This window comes from Tasmannia lanceolata, unplaced genomic scaffold, assembly GCF_043159265.1.
Source record: "Tasmannia lanceolata isolate RefF3 unplaced genomic scaffold, GAP_Taslan_0.1 ptg000008l, whole genome shotgun sequence".
NCBI lineage: Eukaryota > Viridiplantae > Streptophyta > Magnoliopsida > Canellales > Winteraceae > Tasmannia > Tasmannia lanceolata.
Window position 1 is genome coordinate 63,943,709 of NW_027518685.1, and position 18,413 is coordinate 63,962,121.

Below are 18,413 nucleotides of genomic sequence, written 5' to 3' on the forward strand. Positions count from 1 at the left end.
CCCCATACAACACTCAAGAACAAAACACATTGAGATTAGGCACCACCTCATTAGAGATCACTCACAAAAAGGGGATATTTGCTTAAAGTATATCAACACTAAAGATCAATTAGCGGATATCTTTACAAAACCCCTTAGTGATGATAGAATTTATTATATCCGAAGTGCCTTAAACATTTGGAGTGCGGATCAAGTCAAAGAAATTGCCAAATAAATACTTTGTGCCTTTCACCAGCTTATCTATATAGTGTTTATATATATATCATCTTTGTTTGGTAGTATCTGCATGAATGAGATGTCAAATATTAATCTTAAAAATCACTCAATTGGTACTCTTAGCCTTCTTAGTTTTCTAAGTTGGAGAGGTACTTTCACTTTAATTAAAATACCTAACATTTTGACATATGTCAACATCTCGATCATGAACAGGTATATGTGCATTACTTGGTTATATATATTTTTATATATTTTTATACCATAAGCATTGATCTAGGGGGAGTACCTATCTCAATCTTCATCTACTTCTAAATTGCTTTATTTTTTTTACACCCCTTCTGTCGATGACAAAAGGGGGAGAAGGTTTGAAATTGATTATCTATTCAATTGACTATATGCATCATATGCTTATAATTTGTATCATTTATCTGTGTGTATATACTGAGGGGGAGTTCCACTATTCACTTGCCTACTATGTCACTCCACACACACCTCATAATCAATTTTGTTTGTCATCATCAAAAAGGGGGAGATTGTAAGCCTAAGGGTCTACTCTCCTATCTTGTTTTGATGATTCTAAACATAATTGATTGTGTTTTTTAATACTAATCAATTTGCTTTGAAGTGTTGTGTTTAAGATAGGATTGATCATTGAAGAAACCAACACACAACATGGTCATGCTTGAAGATGTACCCAACAAGAGCCAAATGAGCTAAGTGGAGCTCACATCATCTCTCAAGCAAGCATACAAAGATGGAAGATCAACTTGAAGACCAAAGCTAAAGAGAAATTGAAGGTTGCATAGGTATCATTATACATCTCCTCTCTTTAGATTTTCAAGTCAAGGCAAAGTATTTTCAAAATATTTTTTAAAGAACACTTAAAGAACTTTAAAGGTTTAGTGAATGATTATGTGGTGGACCAACATGTTGGGACCCTCATAAACATTCCATAATTATCATAGGAGTTGAGTTCCAAAAGCCAAAAATCAAACAAGCAATAAAATCTCAAATTTGCTGATTTTTTAGGCTTCTCGGAACTCCGAGATTTTTCTCGGAGCTCCGAGCTCGGAACTCTGAGAAAAGGTCCAGTAGCTTCTGGACATTTTCTCGGAACTCCGAGAAATTTCTCAGAACTCCGAGAAATGGTCCAGTAGAAATTTTATTTCTTCTGGCCGTTCTCTCGGAACTCCGAGAATATTTCTCGGAGCTCCGAGAATGGTTCTCGGAACTCCGAGAACCTCGCGACAGGTAAGAATATAGCCGTTGGGATTTGAATAAATTTGTGATTTTTTATATTCCCACCCCCAAAACGGTCATATTCTTTGGAGAGGCTATATATACAACATGTAGAGGATTCATCTCCTCCCTCTTAATGATTTGAAAACCTCCTAGAGCATTAAAGAAAACTTGCAATCCATTTTTACTTAAGATTTTGTTTTCTTCCCACACTTGCCTTGCACTTGCAAATTTCTTGAGTTGGGATATTTAGAGCTTTCACTTGCAACTACCATCATTGAAGAGCAATCAAGGGTCTACAAAGAGCATCAAGCTTTCAAGAAGAAGCCAAGCTATTCAATCTTCATTTCTTGCAAAGGTGGCTAGGGCATCCTACCTTAATACCCTAGGGAGCACCGCTTAGAACTCGGCGGAGAAAGAGAGTCTTTTGTAAAGGTGTAAGGGCATCCTTATTTAATATCCCTTGGAAGTGTAACCGCCTCGGAGCCGGGCATCGTGGAGGTCTCCAATAGTGGAAATCCTTAAGGACGATCTTAAGAAGAGTGGAGTAGGGCTTTGCCCGAACCACTATATATCGGTGTGTCATCTCTCATCTTTGTACTTTCATTCTTGTTTTTGGTTTGGTATATCTTTTGTTTTCAATCTTACTTGCACTAACCAAAAACCTAATTTAAAGAAGAAAAATTCTAACTAGGTTCACAAGTAATTTTCAAAAGGGATAATTTAGTGTTAAAATCAATTCACCCCCCCCCCCTCTTGTTTATTTCACTTTCATGTACATGCTATATAATATATATATATATATGTGTGTGTGTGTGTGTGTGTGTGTGTGTGTGTGTGTGGATCTAAATGAGATATGATATGTATAAATAAGTTATGCGTGGTGAGCGCTTCTTCGATTAAATTCAGCACCAAAAAGGGGCTGGAAATTTATTGAAAGCTTCATTCTTAAAGGATTAGATGTATAATTGTAGAATATGAAAGCATATAAATTTATTTTTTTTGGGAAAACATACCTAAGTGAATGTTTTGTTGTGTTATGTAGACTGTTTTTATAAAAACAGCCTCCTTATGTGTCTTAGTAATAATCGCTTATGGATCACGTGAGAAAACAGCTTCTTACATGAATAATATACGATGTCTTTCATTTTTGTAAAAACAGTCCTTTCGAATGAAAATTTTATTGTCTAACTTGAGTCTTTAAGAAAATCGGCATGTAAATTTATAAAGAAGTTCAGTTTTGATAAGCTCTATAAAAGTAAATCATAAAGATCATATAATCGTAAAAAGAGGACTTTTAGGGTAAAAGCAATTACTTAGATTGTACATAAGAATAAATTAGGGTAAGGTACAACAAGAGGTGATGAATAGGATTGAGAAGAACAAATTAATTTAGTAAAGGAGTTTGAAATACGTGGATAACCTAGTTGACACCTTTGACGTGTTTACAGGTCACGTTCCGATTGACATCTAAAGCTATTTCACGCCATCTCTTTACACTCAAAATCCAAGGCAAGTGTTAGTGACTCGCATAATAATCGTTTCATGAATGTTTTTGTTATTAAAATTTCATTTTCTATGATGACGTTCTTTGTTTTCTACTCATCTATATTATAGAACTGCTAGACTGATAACTCTTGTTTTAGCCTAAATGAATAGTTGAGAAATCTTGTGGCAATGTCAATTATTAAACTAGCAGGTAAAGGTGAAAACCCCTCATAACAAAAGAGAGGGAAGAGGTGATGTATTGCAATTTCGCTGTATATATATACGATGGTCTGAGACGTATATCAATATATTTCGATATGCGAGGTTTTGGATATATATATATATATATATATATATATATATATATATATATGAGAGAGAAGAGTGGGTACTCCTTGGAGTAGATAACTTATCTACTCCCTAGCTTAAAATAGCAGTTGGGGCCACATTTTTTGGGTGATCCAAAGCATTCATTTGATGGGCCCTCACATAGATAGGGTGTGCCCAAAAATATCAACTCGATAGGATCATCCTAACCTTTCCATTTTTTGCCTCCACAGTTCATAAGGTTGGGAGGATCCTAGCGAGCTGATTTTTTGGGCATACCCTATCTATGTGAGGGCCTATCAAATGAATGCTTTGGATCACCCAAACAATGTGGCCCCAACTGTTATTTTAAGCTAGGGAGTAGATAAGTTATCTACTCCAGGGAGTACCTTCTCCTCTCTCTCTCTCTCTCTCTCTCTCTCTCTCTCTCTCTCTCTCTCTATATATATATATATATATATATATATATATATATATATATATATATATATATATATATATATAAGATGATCTAAGCCGTAAGCTACGGTATACAAGGTATTGTCGACCGTGTATATAACTCTCTCTCTCTCTCTCTCTCTCTCTTTCTCTCTCTCTCTCTCTCTCTCTCTCTCTCTCTCTCTCTTTATATATATATATATATATAAGATGATCTGAGCCATAAGCTACGGTATACAAGGTATTGTCGACCGTGTATATATATACGATGCTTTGGATTCTTGCTAGCCATATATACATATCTAGAGATGTATATACGATGATTGGGACATATCATAAATTGCGTTGTTTCTAAAAGAAGGTTATCCCCTTCCAGCAAGATTACTATGTGCAGCGGAATAAATATCGCATAGAACTTTAAATTTTTTCTTTTCGATCTTGCAATTGCCCAAGATCCTAGAATCTAGATTAGTTAATTATGTTAATCAAACATAAATAAATACCTCTTTGAAGAAGAAATCAAGGAATCACACTGTTTGATCTACTCCTCGACGGTTCCAACGTTCTAAACGCCGCGAACTTCGCAAGTTGAACCGATGGATTCTTTTTCTTTGGTCGAACTATTGTGGATGTGAATAACTCTTATTCACCTCTTTAAGGTTTGATCTAATCAGTACCTTTGTTGTAGAGAATAGAGAAATTGATTAGAAGCCTTTCTCATTGAAACTATTTCAATTGGAAGAGAGATAGCAGGAGCGAGAGATATGGAAAACGATTTTTCCAAAGGGGGAAGCAAGGGAGAACGAATTTTTTAGTATTCCACACTTCAAATTTCGTTCATCCCTCTCTCCTTTATATAAATCTCTCCTTTATATAAAGTAGAGTTTTGGTTTGTAAATCCTTGTTTCTCTCTCCCAATTCCAATTTAATTGAGAAACCAACTTGAATTGAAACCCCTCGAGTGAATGGGACTCTCCCAAACATCTAAGGCTGTGTGGGGACACTCAATATACATGGGAGAACGTGTATGGAGGCCTCTCTCCAACCCTTGTGGCCTTATCTCATACGAGTTGGTGTTGGAAACAAATTGTTTGCCTTATAGATCCTACAATTTAGCAATTCTTATCCAACAAGGAGTTTGAGTGCAACTCAAAGTCCTTGAGCAATTGGGACTCTTTTCCCAGCTCTCCAACTCATTTAGGAGTGTTGTGGGCCCCACAAACCTTATCCAAATGTGTAGTCCTATCCCAATTCCCAATTATGTTTCAATTCCGCAACTTTTGCAAAACCGGTTTGGGAATAATTATCCTCATTTGGATTACACATTATTATGCTTATTATTAATCAAATTAATAATACATAATAATGTATAATAATGAAATAATTAATTAACAAATTAATTAATTAATAACTCACATCCAATGGGAGTTATTTTGGCTCCAATTTGTCTTCGATAAATTCTCTTATTGTCTCGTGTTACTTAACAAATGCATGTATATATACATATATCAACATATATATACTTAATTAATATTCACAATAATCTAACGGATCATATCCGTCCGTGCAATTACATAAAATGCGGAACCCTGATCTATTTGGATGTTACCAGGTCATTCGAGTTATGAGTGGGATCGTCATCGGGATCCGACGGTCGATCCTGCAGAACCCTATGGTGGGCCCCACTACGATCTCGCTCTGAAGTTTACTCGCATTAGGTCAGTGGCCTCCATCGAGACGTAGCCCTAAAGATGACCGTCAGATTATCTTACCCCTAATCACATCATGTATGTGCAAATCCTTTCTTCGTAACTACATCTACTGAGTTGAGTCATACGGGAGGTGGACACCATTCACCCCCTTTGCCCACTCTTGGTATACCATTTTGGTCAAGCGGTGTTCGGCCCCCAAATGCATTTGTAGAATCCTTTGAAAACAATTCAATGTTTCATGAAACATTCCGATAAACATTTTATCAAATCCGCCTGGCCAGGCTATTTAATAGGCCTACCGCTTGAACAAAATTGTAAATGTCAATCCCTAAATTTTAGGGCGAGGAATCCCTTGTTGAGTATCACTATTGGTCTCGAGGGTTTGCTCTAGGATATAGCTTTATCCGAATGTGACTCTAAAATAGAATCACTATAAGATAGACTAAGACCCTAAAACGGGCCGACAGACCAATAAAATCCCTCAGGTCTAAGGACTTGTGAAGGGTCCTGTCTTGAAGAACAACTTTATACTTTCTTGTCCACAAGTTGTTCTTTATTTGATCCGGTTCGGTTGCGCTATCCAATCGTCGCACCCACTCTTCTTGCTTTGCTTAGGGTCCACTACCCAGATGACCGAGATAACTCACCTCACGACAGGTGCATGTAGGCAAGACTGGTGCTAGTTGTATACAGAAAGAGATGTCTAGTCACTTTCCCAACTAGGAACTATTAAGGCTTGCATAGAACCGAGATGCCATATCCCCTTGCTCCTTGGATTTGTGAATCCTTTGAGCATGGCATTTCTACTACACTACCTAAGGACGAACATGTGTCAATAAACAAGCACATCACACACATTCATTATTATAATTACCCATTCATGTCATGAAATAAACCTTATTAATTAATAAATGTCATTCTACTGGCTTTTCAGGGCATATACTCTAACAGTTTCCTTTACCTATTCTCTTGTTCTTTTCCCATTATTATTTCTATTAGTTAATTGCCATGCATATACTAGTACATTGCGCATAGCGATGTTGTTATAATATGATTTCATTCTTGTCGCTCTTATTGTGTGAGCCACCACGTGACCTTGTTCAGCTAGTTCTGACTCAGTGGGTGTTTTAAAATATTTAAATAAAACTAAAGAATGATTAGGAGTGACAAGGTTAGACTAGAACTCTCCTAAAACCCCTAATTAGATTCCATTTGCAAGCACATTGTATTGGACCTTGATGGAGGTCCAAAAGGTCCATGACCGTAGCTCATTAGATCTTGTACTAGAGGATAATTAATGCGGGTGCTTAAGAGGGAAGAAGAAGAGAAATATGAACACAAGAACTCGTCCAAGAGAAGAAGAAGAAGAAAATGGGAGCAAAGCTCAACCCGATTGATATTCCAAAATTACATAAGTTTATCAAAATCCAAAATCCCCTCTAAAGATGGTTTCTAACCCTTTAAATCAAAGACAACCAAAGAAAATTCTTCCAACTTCCTCCGCAAGCTAACTTAGGACTAACATAACATTAATTGCATAAGAACTCAACTTTGACCGGTTTGGGAACCCACAAACACAGTCCACTAAATCAGCCATAACTTTCTAACCATTTCTCCAATTTTCTGGCACAAATGCTTGTTGGAAACAACTCAAAAAGACCTACAACTTTGTAGTTTACCACTTGCCATGATTCTACCATTTAAAAGTTTAAAAATCAGGTTAAAAAACGGGCAGCAACAATATTGCGGAAATGCACCTTGGAACTCCACCAAAACCACCTATGCATGACATGGCTGCTATGTTGGCACTACGTCAGTAATTCTAACATTAAATGAGTTTAGAAATGGGACGGTAGGCGGAGTTAAATAAAGCTATAATAAGGGTAGAATGGACTTTACTTTTAAGGGTGGCAATATTGTAATTTTTTTAACTATGAGGGGTAAAACCCCATCCAAAGCACCTCTTGCCACATGGCTTCAAGCCATGATGCTTATCCTTTTCTTGTTAGGTGTCAATGCAATAGAAACTACAGCACTCTATGATTAATTCATAATCCATTAATTCTATTAACATCAAATAATACTAAAAAAGGAAGGGAAAGAAAAACAAAAGGACCTAGGCTTGGTTTTTGGAGAAAAACTGAGAAAGAGAAAGAGGTTAAGAGCAAAATTAAACAAAGAGATTTGGGGAGAAGCTTAGTTATTTTGAGTTGCAATAAGGTAAGAAATTACATACTATTCATTGATTTATAGATTTATGGGAAATATTTTGCAAACGCTCATATGAAATCTCCTCCAAACACTCCGGGAAAATTGTATGTAATATATTTATGAGTTTTTTTTTCAAATAAAAGTGGTTTCATTCAATTTGAGTGACAATTCTATTTGATATGGATTTTCCATTAACTGAACATCAAGCTGCCTTATCCTGAAAATCTGTGTAAAAACTTACCTTACATGTTGATTTCCTTCAGCTTAAGTCCATGGTACAAAACTTTAAAAATTCTGGAAAATTATTATGTTATGTAATAATTAGTATTCTATCACTTCCAAGTGATTTCATTAAATTAGAGTAAAAATTTTATTTTTTATGGATTTTACATTGAGTACATATCAATCTGGTCTGTACAGAAATTCTTCTTGAAACCTGAAATCACCTGTTGATTATCATATACTTTAAACCATGGTAATAGATAGCAAAAATTCTGAGAAATTTATATATTCGTTGATAATGAGTATTCTTTTCAATCCAAGTGGTTTCATTTAGTGTTGATTAAAAGTAGAATCGATATGATTTTATTATTGACTGAACCTCAATTTGCTTTTGCTGAAAAATTTGTAAACTGCATATACCTTTGTTATGAGGAGATAATTGAAAATAGATCTATATAAAAATTATATTTAGGATCTATGTTATGTATGTAATGCATATAAGAATGTGGAAACTGATTTATATGGGAAGATCAAAGAGAATATGATGTTGAGTATAAGAAATAAATGCATGTGTAAGATTGAGTGAAATCATGATCAAATGAATGAATGTGTGATGTATAAATAAAATGTACAAAGGTATCTACAAAAAATGATAAATACTACAAAAAATGCAGGGTTATCTACAGAAAAACACTCATATGGAGTACACTCACGGGCCGAATTGGTGGTGAGACCTAGGCCGAATTGGTAAGGGACCCTGGCAGTATATGTATGGGACCTGCGCAGTGATCCACTCTGATGTTAGGCCTTGACCGAATTGGGGAGGGACTCGGAGCAATAGTGAGATAAGAATGATAAATGCTGCCAAAAAATACAGGGTTATCTACACAAAAACACTCATATGGCGTACATTCACAGGCAGAATTGGTGGTGAGACCTAGGCCGAATTGGTAAAGGACCTTGGCAGTATATGTATGGGACCTATGCAGTGAATAGGTTTATCTGTAAGTTCATTTGAGTTAATGAGTTAGATCATGCATAAGTTCATGTGCAAGTCTATTGATGGGATCAAGTGTGAGTTTATGCATGAGATAATGTGTGAGTTAATGTGTCGGTTTATGTGGAAGTACATAATGAGCTCACATGCACTAGAAGCACTTGATTCAACATCCTATGTTGGTATGGGACGGCAAGGTAAGCTCGTATGCACCAAGAGTACTCGGTTCAACATCTCAATCAGCTATACTTGTATATTTTCTATTGTAACATCATTTTTTTTTTATGCCATAGGGCATCCCCACCCCACTTTATAGAGCAGGACTATTCCCTAGGGATGCGCGCAGGCACCCGGAGACCACGCACATCGGGTAAACAAGGGGGATTCGAATGCTCGTCACTAGGGAGCAAACCCATGACTTTACGCCAAAGAGCCAACATCATTAGATATTAAAATCATTATTCATATTTAAAAACGCATGTTTATAGCGTTGAATAGATTTCTATTACAATTTGAAATGATGAAATTATTAATTTGATTTGCATATTGGGTGAAATTGGAAAATAAATTATGGATGTTCATATATGAAATTCAATTTTTGTTCTGTGGGTGTGTTCATGTGGCTTTATTTTCAGGTGTGAATTCTTTAGATATGAAGAATTTCAACTGAGTACAATAGAGTGATTACTATTTTATTTAGCTTAGTATTACAATTCATATTCATTTTTCAAATGATTAAGTGATTAAGTCTCTTATGTTAAAGCTTGTCTTTAAATTTTTTATTATTATTATAAATCATCATAAATCTATTGAATCTTGAATAATGTATGTAATTCTTACTAAGTTAGAGATGTACTTACCGTAAACATCTCGGTGGCAGGTGATGATACAATTGTAAACAATGAGAACTTTGGGACGGGAGGAATGTGCGAGATACGATGATCTACAGGATTTATTTATTTAGTAGTATGTTTTGTAGAGCTAAGTTGTAAAAGAAAAATAATGTATAAATTCATAAGGAATAAGATTTAATGTTGGTTATTATTCATCTTTCAATTACGAATCGTTAAAAGTGCTTCAGAAACGAATTCTCTAAATTATGTTACACTAATTCATTAACGATTCGGGTTTTAGTGATTTTTAAAATCCGGGTCGTTACACAGGTTATGTTGGTCATGATGATGGAGCTTTCACGAACGAACAAATTTGAACAGCACATTAGGATGGGGGAGAGCAATCGTAGGATTTTAGGGTATCGATTGTCATATCCAGTAGTTGGATATTTTATTTACTTTGATTTATAAACTTAGAGTATTTAGTTTGAGTTTCGTTTACAGCTTTATTTTAGTTCATGGACATGGATATTAGTAGGTTGGTTTTATCAATGTAATAAACTTTTAAATTCAATGGAATAAGATAACTGATTAATGGAGCGAAACTTATTCTAAGAGATGAAAGTGCGAGAGAAAATGATGATCAGGGATGTCTTTAGGAGTCGTCGGAACATTCCCCCGGGTGGCTCTCAATCGTCTTTCCTCTTTTGTGACTGTGGTACAAACCTCGAGCGACTGACAGAACCTTACCTGTCATGCTTAGATGGAGGCTATTCCACCATGGAAGTCTTTGACTCCCTCGGGATCTTTAAACTCTACTGTAGAAGATTTTTATTCTCTTTTGGGCAAGGAGCTGGTGCAGACAGACCTCCTTGGTCTCTTTGGCCCCCACCGCATTCACATGCTGGTTCCCTGGGGAGTTTGGAAGAGTGGGACACAAGGGAGAGAAGATTGGAATTTGGAGCTAGAAAAACTCCTGGCCGAAGAGCAGTAGAAGTAAATCGAAGACCAGGACCGAATGAGAGTGACTGGATGTGCATAAAATGCAGCTACGGAAATTTTGGTTCGCGCACCTCATGCAGGAAGTATGTTGAACTGCGTCACAAAGAGAACTCTAGCTTAGCCTGGAGACCCAAAAAGATCCAATCTGCAGATGTTGGTGAAATCGATCGATGTTTGGAGGTTCCAGGCTTTGTGGTGAAAGATAGAAAGAAGAACCTTAAATACTTCCTTATCGGAACTTTAAAATCTGGTTCATGACTTCTGGAAGAAGTTTGGGCCTGGGCTAAACTTTTTTGGGGCCTCCCAGAGTTGGATAAGCCGTTTGCCATTAGTACCGTGGACATTCTATTCCGATTCAACTCTGAATTTCAGGCCTCTTCGATCCTTCGTCATGAAGGCGAGGCTTTTGGAGGGTATCTCTCGTCCCTCCAGCCTTGGTTCCCTGCCTACAACACGGGTGCTAGAATGGTCCGGCTGCGATTCTATGATATTCCTCTTCATGCATGGGCTGCTTCCACTGTGGAGATTATAGGATCACATTTGGGCTAGGTTCTTGAATAACAACTTTTTTGGGAATCACTCTCACTGTTTGGCGTACGCGTCTGCCTTGATCATGTCCCCTTTGTGGAAATCCTTTCCTCGGTCTATCAATTTAAAGGTGGACTCTAATATTTTCTCGATGGGAGTTAAGGTCGTTTCTGAGGACAGTATAAGTTCATTGGCTATGTCGGTGGTGGGAGAGGCCAGTAGTAAAGACAATTTCCCTCTTTTTGAGGGATCTGTCCAAAATCTTGATGATGTAGGGTCACCGACGGTAGACTCACTAGAAAAGGAGGCAAAGGTCAGTGGTAGTGGACCGGCGCCGACGGTGGTCCCCAATTCAAATTTTGAATTCCCCACTTACCCACCTGTCCCCCCCCCTACTTTCTGCCCATTTCTTCCTTTTACCATACTGATGCCTGTTTCTTTCTTCAGATCTTGCTCTACTACAATGACCTCAAGGAGAAGAGTAAGAAGTTCTCCCAAGCTATTACTGCATCTGAAGAAGTGAACGGAAAAAGTAGGGAAGCTAGGATTAGGGGCTCTGGGGGTCTACCACTTGCAAGGAAACCACCGTTGGTACTCCCACGTGGCAACAAAAGGAAAGGGGAAAGAAAAGAAGCTGTTGACACCTGTGGTATAAAGTCGGCAAAAGATCTAAAGGTGCTGAAATTAAAAAATAGGTTTCACAGGGCAGGGAAAAGTGATGAGGTAAAAAACAATCACTCAGAAAATGGTAAAATCAGGAAAGGTCTTGGGAAGGACGCTTGTGTCTTGGCGACACGTGGAGGGTTATCAGTACTCAATAGAAAGCTTACGCGCTTGCACAGAAAAAGGGAAATTAGAAAAAAGAAGCGTGGCTCTAAAATTGTTCTCTATCTTCAATCCCCTCAAAAATCGCCTTCTTCAAGTATGTCTAGCAGCGATCTCTTTGAGCACACAAGCAATACAGCTATTGGGGAGCTTCTAAAATATCTGAAGTACAATGAACGAGGAAGGAAGCGCCTACACCGGCTGAGGTTCTGCTCTCCCCTTTGAAGAAACAATGGGTTAAAGAAAGAGTAGCAGGCACTCGAAATTCGGGGTCATCCCCTCCTCAGTCCACCTTGAATAGTGAGGAGGAACTTCACACCCCCCTACTCAACCTACCCATCTTTAATAAGATCCTGGATAAGGAGAGGCTAACTCGAAGGCGTCTCTGGGAGGAGGAAAAGCAATCGGCTATCTCTTGTCTGGAAATTAGGCGTCAATCTTTGGACTCTGATCAGAATCGGGAACAAGGGATTCCAGTAATGAAAGATACTCAGCGAACAGGGCTACCTAAAGACGGCACTTATAAGGGTAAAGGTCTTCAATTACCATCAGCAGTTGTCGATCCTGGGCACCCTGATTTGGAGAGTTTTGATGAATTCTTAGTGATGGGAGATGCCCTTGGGATCTATTATCAGGAGAACATAATCAAGGCCAGGGAGATGTTCTTTGGATCGCAATCCAGAGTTGTAGAGGATAGAGTCGATGGGGAAAAGGCGGATCAAATAGAACCTAACTCGTGAAGATTTAAGAGGAAAAGGAGAGAATAAGGATCAGAGGGAAAGGAGTATGAAAAGTGTAAAGAGGATTGGGAAGTAGGAAATTGATAGGGGAAGTTAGTAGAAAAGCAAAGAAACATATCTCCAGTTCAGGAAGACGGGTCTGTTTTTATTAAAGATTAGGTCGGATTTAATAGCTTGGGGAAGTGCTATGCTAATCAAAGGCGCAGCTTACACGCTTGAGAATTGGAAAATGCTTCCCTCCAAGATTTACTGAATAGAATAGACAAGTTACATAACCATGTTTTAGTTTTATTACAGTAGCTTGAGAGCTGGTCCCTATTGCTCTGTTTTGTCCAGTTGATCTAGCTAGTTTTTACTGGGGGGACTAGGAGTTTGGAGGGAATGAGTTCAAAGGGGACAATTGCATTTATCTCCCCAGTCTTGCAAGTCAATGCTCTCAAGGATCTAGGCTAATGGCCAGATAGTGAGTAGTGGCATAGTTTCTCATAGGTGGTACACATTAGGGGGTCGGAAGATGTTGTAAAGAATACAGTTTTGTGAAGTACAGGGGTGAGTATAAACCACTGATAAAACTTTGTTTATCTCTTTTGGACTGGTTCTGGTATGTCGGCCCAATCCACTTTAATATTTTGTAATGCATGATGGGACTACTGGTCCCGATTGCTATCTTAATATTAATGAAATATGTCAGCTTTAAAAAAAAATCAATGGAATAAGATTGCTGATTTTCTTTATGGTATGATCGATTCTCTTGTTTTAAAAAAAAAATTACTTGTGTTATTACTTGTCTTTTTCCCGTAGCGACCCGATGTGGGTCTTCGGTTGTTACAGACTCCTTGATAATATTTCAACATGTGCATCGATCTACAAATGAAATAGTGGATGGTTGGCGAGACTTGGTGTTTCCAAGGAATCATTGGCTCTTTTTGATACATTTCCCCCTTGAGTTGTTATCGTCGTTGTTTCATTTTTTCTTTATTTTGTATCTTCCTCGTATTGACCATCTCAGTCTTATCTTAATGAATATTGGCTACCATTTTCAAAAAAAAAATGCTCATTGGGCGTTATCAAAAGGTGAAAACAGTCCTCTCGGAAAAAAATAAACGCCTGAATAGGAAGCGTGCTTCCCCAAAATTTGGAAAGTAAGAAAAACTTAGCTTCTAAAGCGAAGTTCTGGGAAAGCAAGCTTCCTATCCAACTAGGAAGTTTCCAGTAATATGGTCCCATGTCCAAGGAGCAGGAACGAATACCAAGTCTGACAAAATATAATAGAACAATATCCAATAGAATTAAAACAACAAAAGGCTTCAAAAAAAATTTGGCTGCATTCACAATCCCATGAAATGATGTTCTTTTTCTAGTTAACTTAACATGAAAAAACAAATACTCACTAAACAAGCAAAGATGGGAAGTGTAAAGACCAAATGTCTTAGATGAAATCTAAACTCAATGATTTTACATTAAAAGAAACACAAAGTTATACCATTTTCACAGACTGCATGAAGAAAAATAATGGGTCTATGAACATCGCCATCAAGCAAGAAGTGAGAAAAAACTTGTTCCAATGTCGAATAACTTTGGCATGAGGATTCATGATGCCAGGAACATATGAATCTAGGAAGGAAAGAGATCTCCTCACCCAACCTTTTGCATCGCCATGTAGTGCATTATGGAACTGTAACATACAAGCAAATTGTTTAAAATAAAAGCAGATTCTGTGAGTATGTGAAGATACATCAGTATAAGCAGCATGGATGATTCGATTGATGGTGGAAGAAACAAAGCTCACTTCTAAACAAGTATTCTATGTACAGATTTGAGAAAGATCAGTAGCATGATTCAATGCTATTCAATGATAAGCATCCTTCGCACAAGGGAAACAATATTCAACCTTTAAAAGTCACCAAATGGGTAAATGTGCAGAACATAGAGCATCAAATAATAGAACACATGTAGTGACATTTCGTAAAAAGTTATAGGTTGTTACAAAAGTACATCTGCATTGGCATGTAAGAATGAGTCACTTCTTGAAGAATCGGGAAGGCTTCAATTGGTTCATACTGCTTCCTTTATTATGTAGTGCTGGTCAAACACTTACATTGCGCCACTGCTATTAGCTTCTTTTAATTGATATGCAAGTAAAGCATGTTGATAGTTTAGCCATCTTGTTGTACTTATTAAGTGTAACACTACTTTGGCCTTCGGACCATTTCTTTTAGTTTTTTGTTGAAGCAATAATGAAAAATTTACAGAAAGAAACCTTTGGACCATTTATTGCATTAACATGCAATGCCTTGAAACGAAGTTGAAGAAACAAATTCACGATTACATGTTTGGGATTCAATATCATCAGGAAACATGACCGAGCCAATCTTTATGAAGAAAAGAAACTACTGAAGTGTGGATGTTTACATGTTCCAATTTTTGGTTTATTCTTTATTGAAATCAAGATCTCAAAGCTAATCTGGAATCAAGTGAACGCTTGAAAGCTTTGAGAAGTTGACATATGGAGTCATACTTGATAGGTGAGAGCAATAGGTATCCAAATGTAATGACTTTGTGAGCTAAGGTAATGAGGCAGTCATAACTAATTTAGATAGTTTGATCTGATAAATCTATTCCATCAAATACAACTGCCTCACTATTTTTTATCACTGAACCCGTTGAGAATGAATTAGTTAGACTTATACTTATGTTTCAATTGAATAAAATTTGATAAGAATAATTGCAACAAGATTCTTTTTCGGAAAACTGAAAAAAGAGAAGGATACAAGCCAAAAAAGAGTTGAGGAAGCCCCACGAACAACAAAAAGAAAAAGAAAACAGCTAGATAGTAAAGAGGGAAACAAGAATCCATACATAGAGCCTCTATCTCAACATCTTCTGCTAAACCACCTGAAATCTCTTTGGTATTTTTTGTTGAAAGTTAATCGTTGGTATTTTTTTTTTCATAACAAAAGTATGCAGGAAACGGGGCCAAAATATAGGTTACCATGAGGAAGACTCATGCACTATCAAATAGAAGGACCTAGCCTCAATTTCCGTTAAGGTCATGAGGATAAAAGGAAGAATAAAGAAGGATAGGAGCTGCAATTAAAGAAAAGAGCAATGGGTACTTTCGGAAAGACGCATGGGATGGCTTGTTTGAGAATATATGGAGGTTGAGGGGTATTCTTCGCACTCTACATTATGATGGCCAAAACCTAGGGAAGCCCACCCTCTTTTCTCTCTGCTGAGAGTTGCCTTGTTTCCCACAATCTTGCTCTTGCTATTTTGGTGGGAAGCAAAAATAGAAAGGGTGTTTGTTAGATTTGTAAAACCTATAATATAAAAAGGGTTCCTAAACACCTACGAAAGATGGAGACGTTGGTATGTTTTCACATGCCATCAGAGCTAAAGGTCTCGAATTCAAACCTCTTTGTTATCAAAAATCCACATGCAATGGTCAACCCAAGAAGTGGGGCCACGTGTTTGCCAAGTGGGCCCCACGTGAGGAGGAGTGTTAAAGTATAAAAGATTAAATACTGCCTTTCTCCGACAACTTAAGCTTTTGGAGACATTGGTAAGTTTTCACACAAGTGATGGCTGACTTTTATAATATTAGTTACAACTTTGATTTCTGTGATTATATTTCTATTTCCAATGATTATTCACATTCTTTTGCACCTATGTCGTTAAATTACCTGAAAATCCCTTGTAGAAATTGCCCGTTGTAGGATTTTTATTTTTAGGCCATAAGACTATATACACAGTGCTTTTGTATCCCCATACTAAAGTATGAGATGTTTGTGTGCGTGTATGTATATATATATATATATGGAGAGATTATGTATGTATACATGGTTCCTCGTGGCCACTTACCGATGGGTTTGTGATGATTTCCATTGTGTGTATACTTATGAGGAGATAAATTTGACCCGTATACCACGTTGAGATGATGTGAAATTTCTTGTGGTTTACTTGTCTATATGTACTCTGTATGATTGAGGCTCTTCTATATGATTCTATGATTTGCCATCTTTAATATATTCCCTTGACATTCTCACATGCTTATTGATATCCTTTAACCATAGCAATAAATCTTGTAATTCTTATTGCTTTTCCTCATCACATGTGAATGCCTTGGGGAACTTTTTTATAATAGAGATTTGTCATCCTTGCACTTTTATTATCCAAGCCAGTCACATGAGCTTACTGTGTGACTTAGATTATTTTTTCAGATTTTGTAGGTAAGGAAAGCGAAGGAACCTTTGCTGATGAACGAGTCTAGGTGACACATAGGATGGGAGAGAGCACTCATAGAGTTTCTTTTGGGGATGATGGATACGTCATATCCTCCAATCATTTATTTTCTATTTTAGTAGACTTGGATTATTATAGTTGGTTATTTTAAGGTGGGTCTTTCATTCTAAGTTTAAATTTCAATTTGTAATGGACAATTAGTTTTTTGGAATAAGAGTGCCCAATTTCTTTCTTTTGTAAGCTGTGTAAAAAAGATTCCTTGTGCTTTTAATTGTTTTCCTTTTTCCGTAGCGACCCAATGCGGATTTGGGTCGTTACACAACCATCCATCGAGGTTGGAAAAGGCTGCCTTGCACCTCCACCTGTTCCTTCTCCAGCTTGGCACCATGAAGAAGTATTTGGGTTTCCTCACACCTGTTAACTAAGAGAATGACCCTCTTTAGGGGCTGCTAGGACTTTCTTTTTTATTCCTGTGGCCTTCTTTGATGGCCCTTTCCCAGATCAAACCATTGTCTTTTCTACCGACCTTCCTTTGAGTAGTTGCAGATGGCCGTGACGTACCCTCGGCCGGGTTCAGGCAAGACTCCTTAACCGCCGAGGGGTCTCGTGGGGGAATTGAGGCCTTCTTCTGAGTCATCCCTACCAAAGAAAAAACAAGTCCATTTCTCATACAGACCTAGCAGCAAAATTTGGGAAAAAGGGAATCACAACTGGGTCTCCGACTTCCTCGGCCTTGTCATCAATCCTCGCAGCTCCCCTATCACCGACCTTCCTACCGCGGTCCTTGGTATAGGACGGTGCCAACTTATACTCTATCAAGTTCCTTTCTATTTTGAATTCCTTACAATATATGGGGTCACCTTTCAAAACCCAACGGAAGATCGTTGCTTCAGCCCCCTCGAACATCCGAACATCGCCAAAGAACGCCGATTCTCCTCTATCGCCTCTCTATAGGTGGCAGGAAATGACCACAATACGCCCCAGGGGGGCGCACGAAAAAGAACTCCTTCTTCCACCACTTTATCGAGGGAGGGACCCCCGAAGCGACCTTCACACTCTTAGAGTAGGCAAGATACCACCATTCATCCTCATCACTCTGCTTATTCCAAGTAAAACACGATCGAAGCATGTCTAGTGAAGCCCAATTTTTGCCTTTCTCAATCTTGGCCATGAAGGCCAGCAGGTGCCACCATCCATTCGAGAGCATCTAGGTCAGGGCAATTCCATAAACAGCTAGGGCCTGGTTTACAATAAATAATAGGGGGAACCTAAGCCCGGCCCGAAAGGCCTCCTCATAAAAAGTAAACTCCCCCTCCTTCGAACTAGCACGACATGTTCATCGCTCTAAGGAAGACGAAGCTCGTACTCTCTCGGAATTCTGTAGTCCTTCCTT

General features: G+C 37.8%; 1 protein-coding gene across 6 annotated transcripts in view; it reads right to left on the reverse strand.

The window, feature by feature from the left end:
- The window catches only part of LOC143885457 (putative cyclic nucleotide-gated ion channel 20, chloroplastic), a 156,801-nt gene that overhangs the window by 130,756 nt on the left and 7,632 nt on the right, over window positions 1-18,413 (reverse strand). For all 6 annotated transcript variants that reach the window (XR_013253277.1, XM_077389647.1, XM_077389650.1 and 3 more), the window contains exon 3: window positions 14,262-14,453. Coding sequence is in view for 5 of the 6 variants with exons in the window: in XM_077389647.1 (XP_077245762.1) it covers window positions 14,262-14,453 (192 nt within the window). In the remaining variant the exon portion in view is untranslated. The remainder of the gene's footprint in view (window positions 1-14,261; window positions 14,454-18,413) is intronic.